Genomic DNA, 18,688 nt, shown 5'->3' with positions numbered 1-18,688 from the left:
TCTCTCTCTCCCCAGTCCATGAAATAATACGGACTCACGAATTAATACCGAGAGGAGAGAGTGTGTGTGTTGATAATAGCAACAATAACAAAGAATACGACGTTGAACAGTTGCTGCTGAAATGTCTGCTTGCTGTTTTGTCATTATCTGCCACGTCATTACAACCTGACTCGGTCCGATCATTCCCCCTCCCCCCTTCTTCTGCTTCTCTTGCTTCTTTTTCTCTTCCTATTCTATCGTTGCTTTTTTAGTGGTATTACTCGTACTAGAGTAAGTACTGCTAAAATACTACCAACATACACTTGTTTGCCAGCTGCCTCAAGTCACCGCTTATAATATTGTCACCTGCCAGATCCATCCTTCTCCAGCTTAGCAACTGATTTTTTTTAATTTTTTTTTTGCAATTTTTTCTTCTTCTTCACTTTCTTCTTCACTTCCCCTATATACCCTTCCCCCCCCCCCCCCCCCCCCCCCCCCCCCCCCAAAAAAAAAAAAAAAAAAAAACCCCCCCCGGCGACAAATCGACTAGAATCAAAAGGAACTCTGTGAGTAATACATGATTACCTAATCTCTGCTCTTTCCTCCTCTTCGTCATCTTCTTCACCTTCAATCTTCAATTCATCCCCCTTCCATGGTACCATTATTACGTATTGGGAGTACTATCACGAGGGAAAACTCCCATCATGTCATTGTGCACGACTCGTGCATATCTGCATATCCCCCGTCTTACCACTGCCGGGAAGCCCGTCCGTGGTCCTCACCCCCCTGTTTCTCCTATTACTAGGGTCCTGACCGATGTCATTGGCCCGCTGGGGCTAAAAAAGAAAACTTCCATTCCCACTTTGCTGCTGCCTCGTACCCTGGTCTCTCTGCCTCTCTCTCTCTCTCCTCCCTGGGTCCCCTCCATCCCCCTCCCACACCCCCCTGTCGGATACCCCCCTCCCCCTGTCCAGGGGACAAGCAAGCTGCTGCGCCGATTGATTTTTTTTCCTTCTTTTTTTTCTTCTCTTCGCCTTCCCCTTTGATCTGCGGCCCGCGCGCCTGGGGACACTTGCCCGGCATTTCTACTTCACTACATCTCTGCAGAGCTTTGTGGCCCTGGCTATTCCCAATCCCTCAAAAACTTCCCAAGACCCTTTCGTCACTTATTTATTTGTACCTGGTCGGAGCTCCTTCTTTATTCTTTGCCATCTATTCTCGATTGTACCTTCCTTCTAGTTTTCATATACTACTATCCCCTCTTTCACAACGCGCTAACCCTCCATCACACCCTGCGCGTTTCTTAGCTAACGTTGGAAAAAAAAAGTCGACCTCGAGACAGCAAACAACCCCTTGGACGCGTGGCATAACAGAATTCAGCTCCCTCTCCGTCACAAAACTTCCTCTCTCTTCGACAAGAGAGAGAGAGAGAGAGAAAGAGACTGTCCTCCTCTCCCTCCCTGCACGACAGATCTCTTCCCCGGACGGCACACGTGCTTGCGACTTGACCATCGCGCCACGTTGAGAGACGCCACGCCGCAAACCTTGGGAGTCGACCAACCAGCAGCTCAGACAACCCAAACAAGTCACAGATCTCAGCGCGCCAGAACGGTCTGCGTTAGGAATGACCACGATAGCACCAGTTCAGGTTACCGGCCCGTGGAGCATGCTCAATAACAAGGCAATGCAGCACCACAACATGCAGGCCAACTATGTCGACCAGAACGCCGCTCACCACTACTCCCTCATGAAGCCCGACCCCATCATGGAGCGTTCAGCCTCCCCCCACGGCTCCGAGCACTCACACTATTCGGGCTCTCACCTCTCGCGCTCCTACCACTCGCCCGGCCCTATGCACAACCCCATGCCCATGTCGACGACGTCGATGCCCACCGGCTTTGCCGGCTTTCCCGACATGAGCACCGGCATGCCCCAGCAGCAGCAACACGTGCAGCCGGCACCGCAGCACCTCCCGCCACCGCTGCCTCAGCCCCAAGACAGGTCCCAGGACATGCAGGCTGGGGCCAAGACGAACCCGTGCAGCACGTGCGGAAAGGGGTTCGCGAGGCGCAGCGACCTCGCAAGACATGGTAAGCACTGACGAGTAGAGGGTGGCAGACGGTGCAGGATGACGGAACATGTGCTGACGGGTTTGATCCCATGCAGAGCGCATCCACACCGGAGTTCGACCCCACGTCTGCGACTATGCCGACTGCGGCAAGATGTTCATCCAACGCTCGGCCCTGACGGTGCACAAGCGTACGCACACGGGAGAGAAGCCTCACCGATGCGAGATTTGCGCTGCTGTAAGTTGACACGAGCATACACCACCCTCCGGCCTTTGGACCCTTGATCTGACGAAGCTCTCGTGCATGTAGCGCTTCAGCGACAGCAGCTCGCTCGCCCGACACCGCCGCACGCACTGGGGCCAGCGACCGTACAAGTGCCCGTACGCCAACTGCCAAAAGACGTTTACACGACGGACGACGCTCAACCGGCACCAGAACGGCCACCGCGGCACCATCGAGGAGGCCGCGGCCGCCACGGCGGCGGCGCTGGCAGCCTCGGGCGCCAAGGCCACGTCGCAGGCCCGGTCCGAGGGCGACCACCTGTCCAGCCACGGATCGCCGATGACGACGCCCTCTCCCGGTCAGCGTACCATGTCGATGTCACCGACAGTGGATCTCGCCGGCGCCGGCGCAGCCATGGGCCGCCACGGCCCGGGTGACATGCAGTACCTGCAGAACGGCCCGCTGCCCATGCACCTACGGGTGGGCAGCCCCGTGTCGGCGTCGGGAGCGGCGGCGGCGGCCGTAGCAGCGGGTTATGGACCCAGCCCCATGCGCCCGACGTCGCACCCGACCGGTTACGGACCGCCTCCCCCCTCGACGCTCGAGCCCAGCCTGGAGGCGCAGCAGCAGCAGCAGCAGTCGCAATCCGGACCGAACAGCGTCAGCGGGAGCCCCCACATGAGCACGGTGGGGTGGCAGTCGCCGGCACACATGGCGTCCCCTTCGTCGCACAACGGCAGCTCGACGGCGGCGGCGGCGGCGGCGGCGGCGGCGGCCACCATGGCGGGAGGATACGTCTACGCCGACGCGGGTGACTCATACCAGCCTGCCGGCCACCAGATGAGCCACATGTTTTACGGGTCGGCGCCGGCACCGCAGCATCACCAGCATCACCAGCAGGCCCAGCAGGCCCAGCAGGCCCAGCAGGCCCAGCACCAGCAGCAGATGAGACGTCAGCACCAGCAGAGTCCCGAGCCCGGTCTGATACACATGGCTTAGGAGGATGTGTTTATCGGGTTGGATTGAGATCGATGAGGGGGGGGCGGAGGAGGGGGAGTTCTCTCTGCTGAGCCTTCTCTTTACTCTCTATCTCTCGGTCTCTCGTATATCACATCATCAAAAGATATGTGTACTTTTTCTTCCTTTCTTGTTCTTCTTCTCTAAACAGACTCATGAAAAAGACGATGTTATGAAGAGAAGGAAAAAAAAGAATGACGGCGTATGAAGACGAATCCCCCCATTTTCTTTTTTTTGAAAAGGGAGGGAAAAGAGATGGAATTGTATATGTATATCCGGATGTTTAGATTTTCTTTGTCTCCTTTTAGGACACTCTTGCTTTCTCTTGTTTTTCCTTTTTCAGGACCGGTTTGACTCTCGTCACTTCCTCCCCTCCCCCCCCCAATCTTTACCGTTCCCTTGGTTTGCATCATCTGTTATCACTTGACCTTTTCAAAAAAAAATTTTTCGTTTGAAAATTTTTTCTATACATCATGCATGGGATCTTTTTTTTTTTCTTGTTCAGTTTTACATAGAAGCGCATTATAGACGGATGGAATGAAAAAAGCTGTATGAATTTGGCATGCCAAGTCTTTGTTCTGTGTATGATGAAGGTTGGTCTGATAGATGACCATCATGACAGGAGTTTGTTGTATGAACAGTTCGACTTGGTGCTGTCATGGACCACTGCTACTCTTGTACTCGTGTTCTCTCGGTGTACGATGTGCACGACGAGATTCACGTTGCTGACTTCTGTTCTCGTACGAAGCTCAGCTCACCACCACAGTCTTGTGCCTGCGTTGCTTCGGTGTAGGATGACTTGACCTACATTTTAATGTGATACGGATACATACCGATCGATGCATTGACAGGAATACTGCAAGTAATCATGCAATCGATGTTAATATGTCAACCAGCTGCATATCCAGCTCAGCTCACTGCGGATCACAGGCTGAAATTTCTTAGATTTTTTATATATAAAAAAAGGGTGGACAAGAATGATGAAAAGCCATGGAACGGACATGATTCATGTCAACAATCATCTACGCAGTTCTGCCATACACAAGAGAGAGAGAGAGAGAGAGAGAGAGAGAGAGAGAGAGGGAAAGCACATCAAGCTGGATAGAAAGAACGAGTGATAATATGAAAGAAGAAAAAATTGAAAAAATCCTAGTACGCAATATTAGGTTATAATATACATGAGCTGAGCCCGTTTTTCCTTTTCAAAACAAAAAGATAATACTCGTACATGTGTACATGTGTGCCATGATATCCCTCTGATTGGACAATTAGGCAGCTGAAAAGATGGGAGAGAAAGATGCAAGATGTAGTGGTTTAAGGGAATATAGTTGCTCATTGCTGCCCAAAGAAGAAGAAGAAGAGAAAGAGGGAGCCCCCCTCTTCAACCCTCTCTCCCGAAACAAGGGGAATGCGTGCAGAAGAAGAGAAAAAGATCCAAGGATGAAACTGAAAGAGATCTGGAGGAGGGGGTGGGTGGTGGTTCAAACTCGATGAGGGCGGTGTTGATGATGATGAGGGAGTCGGGAGATGAGAAGACAGTAAATGACTGGATATTTGTACATCTCGTATCGGGGGTAGACGCCAGCTTTGTGCTGCGTATTACGAGGCAGTATCGGCTCTTGGCTTTTATCTCATCTTATTTTAACCTTGACGTGATTTCATTTCTACCGCAAGTATGACAGTTTCGAGAGTCTGGATCGCTCATCTTGACGAAGGGGTTGGGTCCTGGCTGGAAGAGGGGAGAGGTGATGGAGAGAGAGAGTGATGATTTATATTCGGTACGACTACTGCTGGAAGAGAGCGTATCAGTAATATACGGAAAGACGGAGCTGGTATACTAGTTGGGATATACTAGTAGGGAGCAGTCAATGATGGATTACTGCTGGTAGTCGTTCCGTAAGGTAATTTATCTAGTATTGTTCGTTTTTTTTTTCTTTTTCTTTTTCTTACCGAGTGTTTTAAGTTTACGAGTATGAGCTGTTTGCTTTTTTTGTTTTGTTTTTGTTTTTGTGGGATCAGATTACTGATCTGGTAGGTAGGTACTCCGTATATTTAGGTATATTTAGGTGTAATGGTATATAATATGCAGCGGTAGCTGGTAGCTGATAATAGTACATGGTTGGTAGTTGATAATAGTAGTCAGTGGCTGGTAATAGTAGTTAGAAGCAATAGTACAGATTACAGATTAGTTGATGGTAGTTGATGGTAGTTAGCGGTAATAGCACCGCATGTGGAAAAAAAAAAAAGGAGGAGTGAATTTTTTTTGTAAGAATAAGAGAATATATACCTCCATCACGGCTGCTATTATACCGTGTCAAATAATTGACGGAATGCTTTTAGGTCTAGCTCGGCTGGTAGGTATTAATAATAATAGCAATATGATGATGATGACGATGATGATTATTAATAGTAGTAGCAGCACCCCCGGGCACTCCGTGGTCTGTATTACTCCGTAATGATGCTCCGTAATGATGCTCCGTACAGAGTACAGATGATGATATTCCGTATGTACTGCTGCTGGTTAAGCTGGTAGTCCTACTTGCTACCCAGTCGTCGTCGGCTTTTTGCGTATTATTTACTACTCGGATAAATACGAGTACAGAGTGGCCTCTTGTGGAGTTTTTTTCCCCATCTTATTTCTTCTCCTCTACGGTGTGACGTTATCATTACTGCCGAGCAACACATGATTGTGATTTCTGTATGCAGGTATTCATTTACTCGGTTACAATAAATAATCATGATAGTGAGAGGTTACCGTATTCCTCCTTCCCACCTCTCCTGGTTACGAAGAGCATGGTATCCATGGTGCCGAGCACAGAGGCGCAGAGAGTGCCTACCACCAGCAGCGATGCAGTATCAGATAGGGGGGGAGTACATGCTGAGACAGCACCTAACGTTGATGGCTGTTGCTGCGTCTATCCCCTCCTATGATACTTTTACCCCCTTGCACGATAGACGTTGCGTAGCAAGGTACGACTTGCATTATCCTTCTTTTCCATCCATTCATCTTATTCTGTTAAAAAATTATTGTTATTTTTTTTTTTGGCAATTTAGCATCTCTTCTTTGCTTTTTCTTCTTCTCTGCCTCCCCGCGTTTGAAAGTAAGAAAAGGGGGAGGGAGGAAGAAAAAAAAAAGAAGAGAAGAAAAGGGGACCGGTTGGTTAGACGTCGTTACAATGCTCACGTCCGTGTACGGTGTACCCGTACTTGCAGGTCGGTATCTGTGAATCCACGGTGATTCAAAGCGATAGCCTTACCGCTGGGAGTGTCGATGAGATCCCCCCTCCCTGGGTCTTCTGCTAAGGGTGCTGGTATCTGCGCCTCTCGTCTCTCTATCCGAGGGAACGGGTGGTATCCGAGGGAACGGATGGTGCCTTTTCCGGAGTAGATATCACCGACCGACTCTGGAAACTGATTCAGGATAGGCAAGAGTACTGTTATTATTATGTACGTGTGTGAGTCGCGTCGTGTCATGTGTATATGCATCCCTCGTCATTGAACTCCTATCGAGCGGGCCGGCGAGGGGGGGGAGGGGCATTTGTTGATATTGTGATATACAAAAGAAGAAAAGAAAGTAAAGAGCTAAGAGGATATAGCATAAAATATTACAGGGAAAAAAAAGGAAAAGAAGAAGAAAAAGAAAAAAAAAAGGGAAAAACTGAAAAAGAATTGGTCGGAAATCGGAGGCTAAGAGATTGATCGATTATAAATCATGACACTTGTAAGCCGTAGGTTGAGACTACGAAACTAGACTTTTGGGCATCTAGAGCTTGGTAACTTGGAGGGGGGGGGAAGGGGGAGAGAGAGAGAGAGAGAGAGTGGATGAGGGATGAGTTGTATAGTACTCGTCGCGGCCGGAGCTGTATTATCTCATTACGGTAGAGTAATAATACCTGTTAGCTGGGGCTGTCTGGGAGTAAAAGTACATGCATGTAGCGGAAGCTGTGAAGCTGTGTATGCTGCGTACGTACGTGCGTGTATGGGTGAGTGAGCGTCTGTGCTGTTGCTGTTGCTGTTATTATCGTGATGAGCATGTAGGTGATGCGTACCTGTGTGTGCGCGCGCGCGCGCGCGTGTGTGAGTGAGTGTGTGTGTGTGAGTGAGTGGGTGTGGGTGAATCCCAATGGCTCGGTGCGCCCTTGATCAAGGGTAGAGGTTGATCGGACCATGAATCTGATACAGAGTGCGACGTGACAAAGGAGGAAGCAACCGTGACGAGCAAGTGATTTTCACATGATAATGGCTGAGTACCGGGGGAGAAGAGAAGAAAAAAAAGAAAGGAAAGAAAAAAGAAAGGAAAGAAAAAGGAAAAAGAAAAGAAAAAAAGAAAAAGAAAAGAAAAGAGAAAAACAGAGTCGGTAATAAGGGTAAGGGTATTATGGGTTGGTCAGATGCATCCCAGCTGGCTGGTCGTCACAAATCATTCTCAGTCTCTCGTCAGGGGAAAGGAAAGGGGGGGGGGGGGGTCCTCTCTCCTTTATCTCACGAGCAGGCATCATCACAGGTTCCCACGGTTCCCACCAGCTTGCTAATATCATATCATAGCTGGCGGGAACCTTTTATATACTCGGTAGTGCCCCTCGTACGTTTTTATTTTTTATTTTAATTTTATTTTAATCTTATGTTTTCAGAGTAGAGTAAAATATAGAACAGTACTGCCAGCCAGTACACGGTGAGCTGCCGAGGCATCCATCACATGAGCCCCCATCGTATACGATTACACGATGCATGGAATAATGAGGACAACATTTCATGCATCGTGTATTGATATACGCAGGCACATTTGCGTGGTATCAATCACATCAATGACCACTTCAGCTCCCGCCCGTCATGAAGAGGCCTTGCTTGGCTAAAGGGGGTCATCTAGAGGCTGCGCATATATACGTATATGCATATATGCATATATAAGAAAGAGGCAGGAGAAGGAGCGATCACGTACATGGGGCATGGGGCATGGGGGGGGGGGGGGGGGGGGCTAGAAGATGTACACGTTGACTGCTGATGGATGTATTGCTACTGATGCTGTGTATAAAGCATACAGCATATCTTGGTAGCATTCTCGTCATCGTACTTGACTCGTATCACCACGTACCGATACCAGTACCCGAAGTACATTTTGATATCACGTACGACCGGGAGATCGCCCACTCTGATGCACGTACGATCCCCAAAACGGGCTTGTGCATATCCGCCTCTTTTTTTTTTTCTGTCCGACTCCCACCCACCTCTCCCCTCCCTCCCTCTCAGCTCATACACGCTCTTCAAGTGCTAGACTGGTATTAGCTGCAGTGATACACGAGTGATCTATTCTTGGCAGAGGAGCTGAGCTTTTATTCTTTTTTATTTTTGAAATTTTAAAATTTTAAAATTGTTTCAAGAGGGCCAACTTGTGGGAACCCCTCGCCAGAGCTGTATGACTTTCTTACTATTTTACTACACGCTCTGTACTTGATTCTCACAATCGATACGAGTATCAGCATACACAAACACATACTCCTTCGTTTCCGTACATGTAAATAACAGTACTAGTCCGACTATGAACACTCTCACTCGTACAATGCAATGATATCGTCGCCATGCAGTTTCTTACCCATCGACAGTCTTGTACTGCGTACGTAGACGTACCCGATATCTAATACTCAGAGAGCTACTCTACCATGGCTGTAGCTATAGTCCTACAGTGCAGCAGCCATCGTACGGTAAATGCCATTCCCAACTGAACTGATGTGCTGTCCCCCCCCCTCTTCTTTCTTTTCTTTTTCTTCTTGTTCTTCTTGTTCTTCTCCTTCTTCTTCTCCTTCTTCTTCTCCTCCTCCTCCTCCTCCTCCTCCTCCTCCTTCCTCTTCTTCTTTCCCCTTGGAACGACGAAACCAGGCCCCCCCTGCACATACCCCCCCCTTTTGTCCCGGATCCCAAACTGCAATTGGAAAGAGTCTTCTCTCCGTCATGACTAATCTGTATATAGTATCCAATTCAGCATCCTGGCCGAGACACACGAGGGAGAGAGATCCATCAAGCTGGGGTTGTCTCTCCATCTCCATCTCTCCACTCACACACACACACACACACTCTCTCTCTCTCTTTCTCTCTCTCTCTCTCTTGCACGCTCTCTAAAGTCTTACACCCCCCCTACCCCCCACCCCCGATCCATCTGCTCCACTACACTCCCTCCCCCCTCCTCCTCCTCCTCCTCCTCCTCTCCAGGTGAGTGGGGAAAAGGTTCAGACCGAGCTGTAGTCGTACTCGTACCTCGACTTTTCTTTTCTTTTCTTTTTTTTTTCGGAAAAAAAAAGAAAAAGGAAAGTCTAACATGTGCGCTTGCTACAGCTCCTGCTGCTGCTACCGCTAATGCTGCACGTATGCACAAGTCGACGACTTCTCTTAGCCTGCATCGTATATCGGGGGTTTTATCCTTGCACCACCGGTCGACTAACTAATAATGTACGGGTTTTATACATCGTCCTCCTCAGCCCTGGCTTGGTGCGTAACCAAATACTCGGATCCCCCACGTTGATGCATCGTTACATATATATTGTGACCGACGTCGGGGCTTTTCCTGCCTGTCTCTCCGTCTCTGTCTTCCGTCTCTCTCTCTCCTTGTCTTCTCTCCTGCTTCTCTCTCTCTCTCTGATATCCCTGGTCTATTCTTCTTCCTCTTCACATCTCTTTCCATCTTTCCATCCAGACTTCTCTCTTCTCCCTCAGCTCCTCTTCTTCATCTCCTAGCTGCTGCAATTTCCCGACTTCCTGCTTTACTTCCCCTATCAACGTCGTCGACTTGTACCCCCCTCCCCACACATCAACCAATCCTATATACAATACCGTGTCAACGACAACCCAAAAAAAAAAAAAAAAAATCCCGGGGGCAGGCGAAATTCCATCAGGAGGAAAGAATCACTCTCCGCCTCTTTCTCTTCTCTTCTTCTCCTTGGTCATTGAGAAAGAAAGAGAGGGAAGGGAAAAGAAGAGAAAATAAATGATGGCCAGTTGACGAAATATCCCTTGTACACGTTCTTTTCAACCTCCCCATCACCAAGGCAAGCCCTTGCTTTTAGCTCGACGATACCCTCGCATACGATACGATACCCCCCCCTGTCTCTTTTCCGCTCGATATCACATCTTCCCTGGACTTGCTCGACACACCTCTCCACCATTGATCTCGGTATCATACATCATCACCCGTCGTTGTGTCAAAACTCTCATCACTTCACACGAGGATCGGAAAGAGAAGACGGAACAGAAGACGACCACCCTTTAAAAAAAAAGGAGAAAAAGAAAGAAGAAAAAAAGAAAAGATGGCCGTCTCACACCCCACCAAAGGCGTCCTCATCAGGATAGAAGTCCACGTCGACATGCTTTGCCCGTGGTGCTACATTGCCAAGCGCAGTCTAGACGCCGCCATCAAGGTCTTTCAGACCAGCCATCCCGAATTCGAATTTGAAGTTCTCTGGCGACCATTCTATCTCTATCCACTACTTGATACTGGTAATTCTTCTCTTTTGTATCTATACGTATATATATATACACATACATACATATCCTCTCTTTCTCTCTCAAAAGCACACACACACACACACACACACACACTCACTCACACACTCACTCACTCACTCACTCACTCACTCACAAACATACTCACAAATCTGCACACAAACTTATACGCACATTCCTTTTTGACACACGCACTAACGACAACGACAACGACCACGACAAAACAAACGACCCCCCCAAAAAAACAGGTTGCGATAAATCCGCCTTTTACGAAAAGGAAGCTCAGCCGAACAACTTCCAAGCCGTCCAGGACCGCATCCGCTCGGCCGCAGCCCGCTACAACATCTCCCTCTCCTTCACCGGCCGCACCGGACCCTCCCGTGACTCCCACAAGCTCATCGCCCTCGCCCTCCAGCAGCGGGACCCGGCCGCCCAGGCCCGGACCGTCGACCGCCTCTTCCGCGGCCACTTCGAGGAGGGCAGGGACCTGACCGACGGGGACTGGCTGGTCGAGGTCGGCGTCGAGGCCGCCGGCCTGGATGCCGCCGACGTCAGGCGCGCCCTCGCCAGCCACGAGGCCGGCATAAGCGTCGACGACGAGGTCCGCAGCGCCAGCGTCGAGAGGGGCGTCAGGGCAGTCCCCTGCGTCACCATGCAGGGGAGGTACCGCGTCGGCGGCTACCAGGATCAGTCCGTCTTTGAAGACCTGTTTGACAAGATTCGCACCAACGGGGGCAACTGACCTTTTTCTTCTTATTTGTTTTTTTTTTGCTCTTCCTCTTCTCATCTGCTTTGGCTTCTGTTGCTTTCTAACGCCCCTTCATGACTATTTCCCCCCCCCCCCTCTCATCGATTTTCAAGCATTGTGCTCTAAAGAATTATATGGCAACATCAACACCAAAGGGAGGCAGGAGTTTTCCATGCTTTGCCTTCTTCTCTTCTCTCTCTTCTATCATCATATCTTCTTGATTCTCTTCCCCACCCGCTGTTCATGCTCTTATTTTCATCTTAGTCTAATATCCTTTAAAGACCTAAAATGGGTCGGCAGGTTGATCTTTTTCTTTTTGTGTTTGTGTGTTCAAATCAAGGAGCATAATGGCTTTGGGCCGGCAAGGGTTTCTCTCATCATACAGATCAGTGACGCTTTTCATACATTTCACCATTTCACCATTTTGACCTCTACGTGTGTGTGTATGTATATATGCATGTATATATATGTATATGTGCCCCTATGGATGATACCATTCATGCACTAGGAGCTGATGTGGTGTTACAGTTTTTTTTTTTAAAGAAAACAAGCAATATCCAGTCGTCATTCTAGTTCGCAAACGCCCAGACACCATTTCCCTGTCGAGGAAAAAGAAAAAAGAAGAAGAAAATTGAACAAACAACCCCCCCCCCCCCGGCGAAAAAGACTAAGCGGCAAGAGGAGAGAGAAGATTCACCTCCTCATCCCACTGTAATCCTGCATGAGATGCGCCATGTGGACATTGGTCGCCTTTCCAGCGCGCTTACCAGCCCTCTTCTTCTGCTGCTTCGGCTTGGCCGGCCCGGACTGGGCGGCCTTGCGGGGGTCCTCGGACGTGGGCTTCTGCCCGACGGCGACGAGCTTCCTATGCATGTCGTCGAGGGACGGGATCTGGACGCGCTGCCACATGGCGCAGAAGTCCGGGTCGACGTCGTGGTGGAGGGAGGGGTCGTTGGCCCAGACGAAGCGGGGGAAGTTGTCCTTCTTGGTGCGGACGACGAGCACCTTGTGCCTGCGCTCGAGCGACGTCAGGGCGTCCTCGCACTCGGGCCAGCCATCCTTGAGGTCCTTGACCGACACGCCCGACGCGTCCGTCTTGCGCTGGAGGTGCGCGATCAGCGACGTCTGGTCGCGCACGTCCGTGATGATGGGCCGGTAGACGTACCGGCCCGTGCGCCACGTCTGCTCAGCCAGCGTCCCGTCCGGCCGCCACTCGACGCGCGGGTGCCGCCTCAGGCCCTCGATCAGCTCCCGCTTGTGGTCGTCCGTGAAGCTCCGCAGCGACAGGTGGTCCAGTATGTCGTTGGCCGTCTTGGCCGCCGTGCCCTTCTTCTTCAGGTAGTCCACCGCGAACGTCATCTGCGTCTTCACCTCCGAGCCGTACCCCGTCAGCTGCGGCTGAGACCACACCTCCGGCGCCGCATCGCGCTTCCGCTTCGTCGTAGGCGTCTTGTTCCCCTCAGACGTGGCCGACGGGGTCGGGGATGGCGCCCGAGGCGCTGTCGATGATGCTGCTGCTGCCGCCGCGCCCTTGGGATTCGAAATCTTGGACGCTGCCGACGCGAGCGTACCCTTGAAGGCGGACGATTGCTTCTCCAGGAACGACGACATTATGGACGAGAGGTTATCTGTCTTGTCTCTCCACGGCGGCCTGCACAGGAGGGAACGGGTGACGATCGAGCAACGATGGAAAAGAAAAAAAGAAAAAAGAAAAAAAAAAGATGGGCAGTGTGAGATCTGACATCAGCCTCCATAACGTTTGCCGTTGGTCACATATTACTACGTAAGCAGAGACAGCACAGAACCAGCGCCTGTGGCTGGTGAATGTCGATCCGTGGCGCAACATTACGCCACAATTTAGACTCCCATCTGTACACATGTCTTTTTCCATCCCAGTTTGAGATACGCTTGGACCGAGGCGAGCCATGCCCAAGGTCGGAGCTGAACCTGCATGCGCGCCCTGCTACACCTCGAGTAGCGGATGAACATGTGCGTCCGCACGCTCCTTTCGATGGCCATCACGCATACTTGTTGAGAGTCAGCAAAGGGGGAGGGGGGCTTCTAGTATCAGGGCCAGGTACTGGTGTGTGGTAATAGTACCCCACACTGGTAACTGACTATCTGACCACGATAGTACCAATATCACTTGGTGTACTCCGTACTCGTCCGATGGGACTGTCGGCCAGCCCGACTATGCCCCTCTCCTCCTCTACCTCCACGACAAATAGCATCTCTCAGCAATGATAAACAAGGGTGAAATAAATAGAGAAGAGGAAGAGAAAAAAGAATGGCCGAGGCCATCGTCAATTACAAATAAGCTCTAATAGTAACGATCCCGAAAAAAAAGAAGTCAAAATCAAAAGTATCCAGGATGTCAAACCTGCTCCGCTCCCCTTTGTCCCAAGTTTTAGCAACTCCCAGTAAGCTTTATCCCATTTTTCCCTCCAGGCGCATCCGATTCGAAAGCGAGTAGCTCGTCGGTGCTACGCTGGTTGTGGAAAGAAGAGAAAAGGTGGCATGCCCTCTCTCCACCAAGCTCATTCCCCATTTCATCCCGTGTCTATGCCAAGATCAAATAAATCCCTTTTCTGCCGTGTCCTTTTTTTTGTGTATCGTTGGCTCTATATGATGGCCTTGTTATTGTTCGTTTATTGTTCATGCATCAGAGAGGTCTGTGTCGTATTACGAGACCTGCTGCTGCTGCTGCTGCTGCTGGGCCTGCAAGTAGTTGTATCCAAGGTAGGCGAGGAGACCGCCGACGGCGACGATACCGTACAGGGCTGTGCCCAGGCCGGTACCATCCGAGCTGTTGCCTGACGCGCCGCTTCCAGCGGGGGGGCCGAACTTGGGGGCAGGGTCACCCTCCTGTTGGATCGATGGTGCGTTAGCTATCTCCTCTCTCTGCATCATGTAAAAGGGGGAGAAGGGGAGGGGTGGTGATGATGGGGAAGCATACCTGGCGCTTCAGGTCGCAAACGTATAGCTTGTCCAGAGCCTCGCGGGCCTCATCACTGTGGCCGACATCCTCGAAAGCCTCGGTGGCGTCTTGACCACCGACGTCGAGAATCACTTCCTCACCACCACTACATCAGTGCCAGTCAGCATCGCTTCTCAACAAAAAAAAAATTCCGCCAACAGAACGTGGTTGGGAGGAGTGATGGGGTGTCAAGAAGAAGGGGGGGAAATAGGGGGGGAGAGGAGGAAAGTCGTCTACATACGGGTGCTCATCAATGAACTTTGCGCAGTCATAGACCTTGTCGTATATGACAAGGTAGCAGTCGTTCTTGGTGTTGTGCTCGGCAACATCCTGGTAGGTGAGGGTGTTGGTCTTCTCGTCGTCCGACATATTGTGTGTCTGCGTGTGCGTCGGGGTTGGACGGAATTGGGTTCGTAGAATGGGATGGTCGGGTTGAGAGAGTTTTACTGATTTGCGAGACGGAGAGATGGCGTGTTTTCGCTGGAGTTGGTTGTGGTGTGAGATGGGGAGGAAGGAGGAGGAGGAAAGAGGGCGGTCTGGTCTGGTCCCCCTTCTGGGGAAGGAAAAAGCTGGCCGGCGCGCGCTGCTCCTTCACCATATTTCGCAAATCTCCAGGGTCCGCCATCAGAGTGCAGAGGGAAAAGCCAAAAGTGGGTGCATGGTACGCACAGGCGCTCTAACCTCTTGTGGTAATACTGCTGAGGACAGCATCTACTGTCGTGCATTGTGTCCTCTCGTCACCCCACGGCGCATTGATTTTCACATATCCTGGTATTCTATCCATCTTGTATTTCGTATCTTTCTAATTTCTTTCTTGTTGGTTTCTCTCTCTGCTTTCCTCTTGGGAAGCTGAAATCATGATCCGCGAAATACAGATGCCCTATCTCGAGGGACGATCGGTGTTGCGAACTGATTGTTTCCCGCCTAACGAAACGACGTTCTTATTGCCAAGATGTGGCTTGTGAGATCAGAAATGATGTTGTCCTCCCCCCACTCCCCCCTCTCTTCCCACTCCCACCCGTTTGTTGGGCACCGGGCACTAGCACCAGGACAGGCAACAAATTGACTCGTCTAGCATTTCCGTATCGATAAATAACAATAAGGGCAAAAAAAATTCACATACACATGAGCTCGTATAGATAAAGGGAATAGATAAAGGTATATCGCAATGAGGGGTTGCCCTCCCCTCTCCTTCGGGGATTTCTCGCAGTCATGGAGCTGGCCCGTGTTGATAACGCCAGCAGGGCACCTACAGCCTAAGAGAACAGATTCGGGCAACAGAGACGTGACAGCAAAGCACTGAAAACCGGTAGTCTATAAATCCGCACAGGGCAATTCTGGTGCCACGGTTGCGTCCTGACATCCGGCTTCCTAGCGGACCCTATCCACTGCGACCTCCCCCCCCCCCCTTCCCCCCGAACCCAGCCAATGGCGGATTGCGAAATTACGCAAACCCAATAGTCATTGGCTCAGAACTTTGCTTGCGACATTCTCCCGTCCTACGATACTGCACGACGACCGGCAGTGCTCTCTACCATGGTCGGCGTATTCGTATTCATCGTTGTTGGCAAGAGACAAGTTGGCATATTCCGTCCAAGTTTCAAGAGGTCATGTTTGTTTTCAAGGATATAAGAATCGAAAGCGAACCCGAATATATAGAGTCACGAATCCGAGCCCGAGCTTTCCATCTCGTCTCGCTCCAGATCTTCAATAATCATGAGTGGTATGGCCTATGGCCTATGCTGATAGCTGTCCAGCTCACACGCGGGACCTGCCTAGTTCCCCTCCGTAGGCGAATACTACACCTCCTGCCAGGCAGACTGTGAGATCTCGGGCCAAGCTCGGCTTCCCACGTACGAGCAGCTACTGACGATAACCTTCTTTGCCTGAGGGGAAAATGGGGTAAGATGGTCTGTATAATGTACTCGTGTTGAAGAACAATATAGCAAAGGGCAGTGAGTCCCCCTCCTTCGGTTCCCCGCACAAGCCGACATCCCGACATGCGTGCGGGGAGATATCGAAAGCCCGACCCGAGATCGAAATGTATCCCGGGTGCCAGTATCAGGGTATCCATACCGGTAATGATGCACTGTCCTTATTTTCGTTTCGGCTTCATCCCGCTTGGCCTTGCCCCCTCCCTGAGTTGCTCTTACTCTGCACATCTACGCAATGCCGTTCAGATCAAAGGCTTTTCCCGCTTTCACTCTGATCAGTTCCTTCTTCTTCAACAGGTAAGAGGCCCCAAGAAGGAGACGGAGAAGAGGGATGATGATGCAGACATAACAATCATTATGATGCCTGATCAGCGACAACAGCAAGCTACTATCATCACCTCTTGGAGCTTCCACCGCCAATGTCCTGGCCAAGACGGTAACCGGTGACCTTGTCCCACTCAATCTTCTGCCTGGTTACAGGTAGCTGTCTCCGCAGACCTTTGAAGGCACCCTCGCTGAGGCTGACGAAGCCCCTGTTCAGCTCGTCCTGGTACTTCTTCTCGGCGGCCGAAATCTCCTTTGCGATCCCGGCGCCCGTGCCCGAGGGCACCGAAGCCGACACACCCTTGTCCGTCAGGAGGCGCACGTTGCCGTCCTCGTAATAGTGGACGTCAACCTTGGCGGAGCCCTCGAGGCTACCGTCCGACGGGTTGAAGATGTAGAAGGACCTCCAACGACCGTTCCTGCATGCGCGTGTATTGTCAGCGTATGCGACAGAGAAGTCCTCCGGGGCTTTTCTTTTCCGTCAAGAAGGAAAGAAAGAATAAAAGAGGAGAAAGGGAGGAAGGGAGGGGGGGAGGCTGCAGTGGGTAGACTTACCAGTAGTTGCTGGGGCTGTATTTGCTGGCCACGATGACGACGGCAACCTTGCTGTCCGACTCGGTAGGGTATACGCCATACGCAGCGTTAGGGTAGTGTTCCTTGACGTAGACGCCTAGGGCCTTGAGCGTCGACTTGCTGTCCACATTGTCAGCAGACGTCACCTTCTCTTCCCTTCCTCCCGCGACCGCATCTTGCTTGCAACATACACAAGGTCGGCCTGGGGACCATCGACGCCGTAGCTCTGCACGTCACTGGCAGTCTGTGTAGCGTGGTCGAACGAGAAGCTGCACGAGGTCTCAACGTCGAAATACCGGTCGTCACCGATGGAGTTGTGCGAGCTGATGATGACCTGTTTGTTGCCGGCGCGGTCAGATCAAACGTGCCTGCAAGGAAAGGGGGGGGGGGGGGGGGGGGGGGGGGGGGGACCCCAGGTAGTCATACCGGCTGGCTGCTTCCAGGAAGCTTCACCGTGATGAACTGCTCCTCGTTGTACTTCTTGAAGGCCGGGGTGAGTTGGTCGACGAGCTCAGGCTCCGTCTCGGCTGTGATGGACTTGATATCTGCGGTTGCGTCAATTCAGGAATTCCGTCCGAGGCGGGGTAAGAGAGAGAGAGAGGGGGACGGATTGATGTGTACCAGCAACGACGTCGCCGAGCTAGAGGAAGAGGAGAGATAAACACATTGTCAGCCAACTGCACCGTCACCTGTTGGGTTTCCCTGCCGAAAGCTGTCCAGAGCTCGAGGAGGGCTGAGCTCCTGGCTGTTTGGGTGGGCTTACCTCGCCGGGGGGGGCTCCCTCCACAAAGGCCGACACAGCCTCGAGGTGCGACATTGTGTAGTAGGGACTCGTCTAACTTGGCTGGGAAGTTCGAATCGTTGTTGAACAGAAGACGGTGGGGGAAAGTTTCATCAGGAGACCTCTTAGTTAGGCGCAAAGCCGACGACGTCTTACGGTGGAGAGAAGAGGGACTCCATGTACATATAAAAGTGCAGTCTGCTCTCCAGCTCCAGCCGATCGCGGGACTTGGGTGAGTAGAGTGGGCATCCACTAATAATGTGCTGAGGCGCCAACCATTGATTGCCCCAGAGGTATTGAGCGGGGGCAGGACGTACGTTCTTCTCCACCCGCACCCAGTTACAACTTATCGCCCTCCAGTAACCGCTTCTCACCTATTCAGATCAATTACTCGTAATACTCCTCTCAAGTACTCGTCGTATTTTCGTCGTCACGGCCCGCACCCGAGCGCAGTTGGCCGCCCGAAAGGTGCGCGTATCGTCGACGCAGCAGTGTCAACCTACTGGCTTCATGGAGCGCCTGATGACGACGTTGCTGGTTATGAGCAGGTGATAGACCGGAGAGAGTGAGCGA

At 51.3% G+C, this 18,688-nt stretch overlaps 7 protein-coding genes across 7 annotated transcripts; 4 read left to right on the top strand and 3 right to left on the bottom strand.

The window, feature by feature from the left end:
* Nucleotides 1-683: 683 nt before the first annotated feature.
* On the top strand, nt 684-1,601 carry GMORB2_0834 (uncharacterized protein; the record flags this gene model as incomplete). Its single annotated transcript, XM_035462818.1, has 2 exons — nt 684-746; nt 1,572-1,601. The coding sequence occupies 2 exons, from the start codon at nt 684-686 to the stop codon at nt 1,599-1,601; spliced, it is 93 nt and encodes a 30-aa protein (XP_035324242.1).
* Nucleotides 1,602-1,603: 2 nt separating this feature from the next.
* On the top strand, nt 1,604-3,269 carry GMORB2_0833 (Zinc finger, C2H2 type; the record flags this gene model as incomplete). Its single annotated transcript, XM_035462817.1, has 3 exons — nt 1,604-2,069; nt 2,146-2,285; nt 2,358-3,269. The coding sequence occupies 3 exons, from the start codon at nt 1,604-1,606 to the stop codon at nt 3,267-3,269; spliced, it is 1,518 nt and encodes a 505-aa protein (XP_035324241.1).
* Nucleotides 3,270-8,944: 5,675 nt separating this feature from the next.
* GMORB2_0832 (uncharacterized protein) lies at nt 8,945-10,342 on the top strand (the record flags this gene model as incomplete). The annotated part of the gene is made up of 3 exons (XM_035462816.1): nt 8,945-8,986; nt 9,615-9,644; nt 10,325-10,342. 3 exons carry the CDS (start codon nt 8,945-8,947, stop codon nt 10,340-10,342), a joined length of 90 nt encoding a protein of 29 aa, XP_035324240.1.
* A 240-nt stretch (nt 10,343-10,582) lies between these two features.
* Nucleotides 10,583-11,520, top strand: GMORB2_0831 (putative dithiol-disulfide isomerase, DsbA family; the record flags this gene model as incomplete). Its single annotated transcript, XM_035462815.1, has 2 exons — nt 10,583-10,729; nt 11,056-11,520. The coding sequence occupies 2 exons, from the start codon at nt 10,583-10,585 to the stop codon at nt 11,518-11,520; spliced, it is 612 nt and encodes a 203-aa protein (XP_035324239.1).
* A 699-nt stretch (nt 11,521-12,219) lies between these two features.
* GMORB2_0830 (uncharacterized protein) lies at nt 12,220-13,137 on the bottom strand (the record flags this gene model as incomplete). Its single annotated transcript, XM_035462814.1, has 1 exon — nt 12,220-13,137. The coding sequence occupies one exon, from the start codon at nt 13,135-13,137 to the stop codon at nt 12,220-12,222; it is 918 nt and encodes a 305-aa protein (XP_035324238.1).
* Nucleotides 13,138-14,208: 1,071 nt separating this feature from the next.
* GMORB2_0829 (Cytochrome b5-like Heme/Steroid binding domain) lies at nt 14,209-14,872 on the bottom strand (the record flags this gene model as incomplete). The annotated part of the gene is made up of 3 exons (XM_035462813.1): nt 14,209-14,391; nt 14,483-14,609; nt 14,745-14,872. The coding sequence occupies 3 exons, from the start codon at nt 14,870-14,872 to the stop codon at nt 14,209-14,211; spliced, it is 438 nt and encodes a 145-aa protein (XP_035324237.1).
* Nucleotides 14,873-16,831: 1,959 nt separating this feature from the next.
* GMORB2_0828 (capping protein (actin filament) muscle Z-line, alpha) lies at nt 16,832-18,151 on the bottom strand (the record flags this gene model as incomplete). Its single annotated transcript, XM_035462812.1, has 5 exons — nt 16,832-17,180; nt 17,317-17,454; nt 17,526-17,668; nt 17,761-17,871; nt 18,098-18,151. 5 exons carry the CDS (start codon nt 18,149-18,151, stop codon nt 16,832-16,834), a joined length of 795 nt encoding a protein of 264 aa, XP_035324236.1.
* Between the last annotated feature and the right edge of the window lie 537 nt (nt 18,152-18,688).

The sequence above is a fragment of the Geosmithia morbida genome (genome assembly GCF_012550715.1).
Source record: "Geosmithia morbida isolate 1262 chromosome Unknown scaffold_1, whole genome shotgun sequence".
NCBI classification, from domain to species: domain Eukaryota; kingdom Fungi; phylum Ascomycota; class Sordariomycetes; order Hypocreales; family Bionectriaceae; genus Geosmithia; species Geosmithia morbida.
The sequence above is the reverse complement of the archived record's forward strand: the minus strand, read 5'-3'. Positions and strand labels throughout refer to the sequence as shown.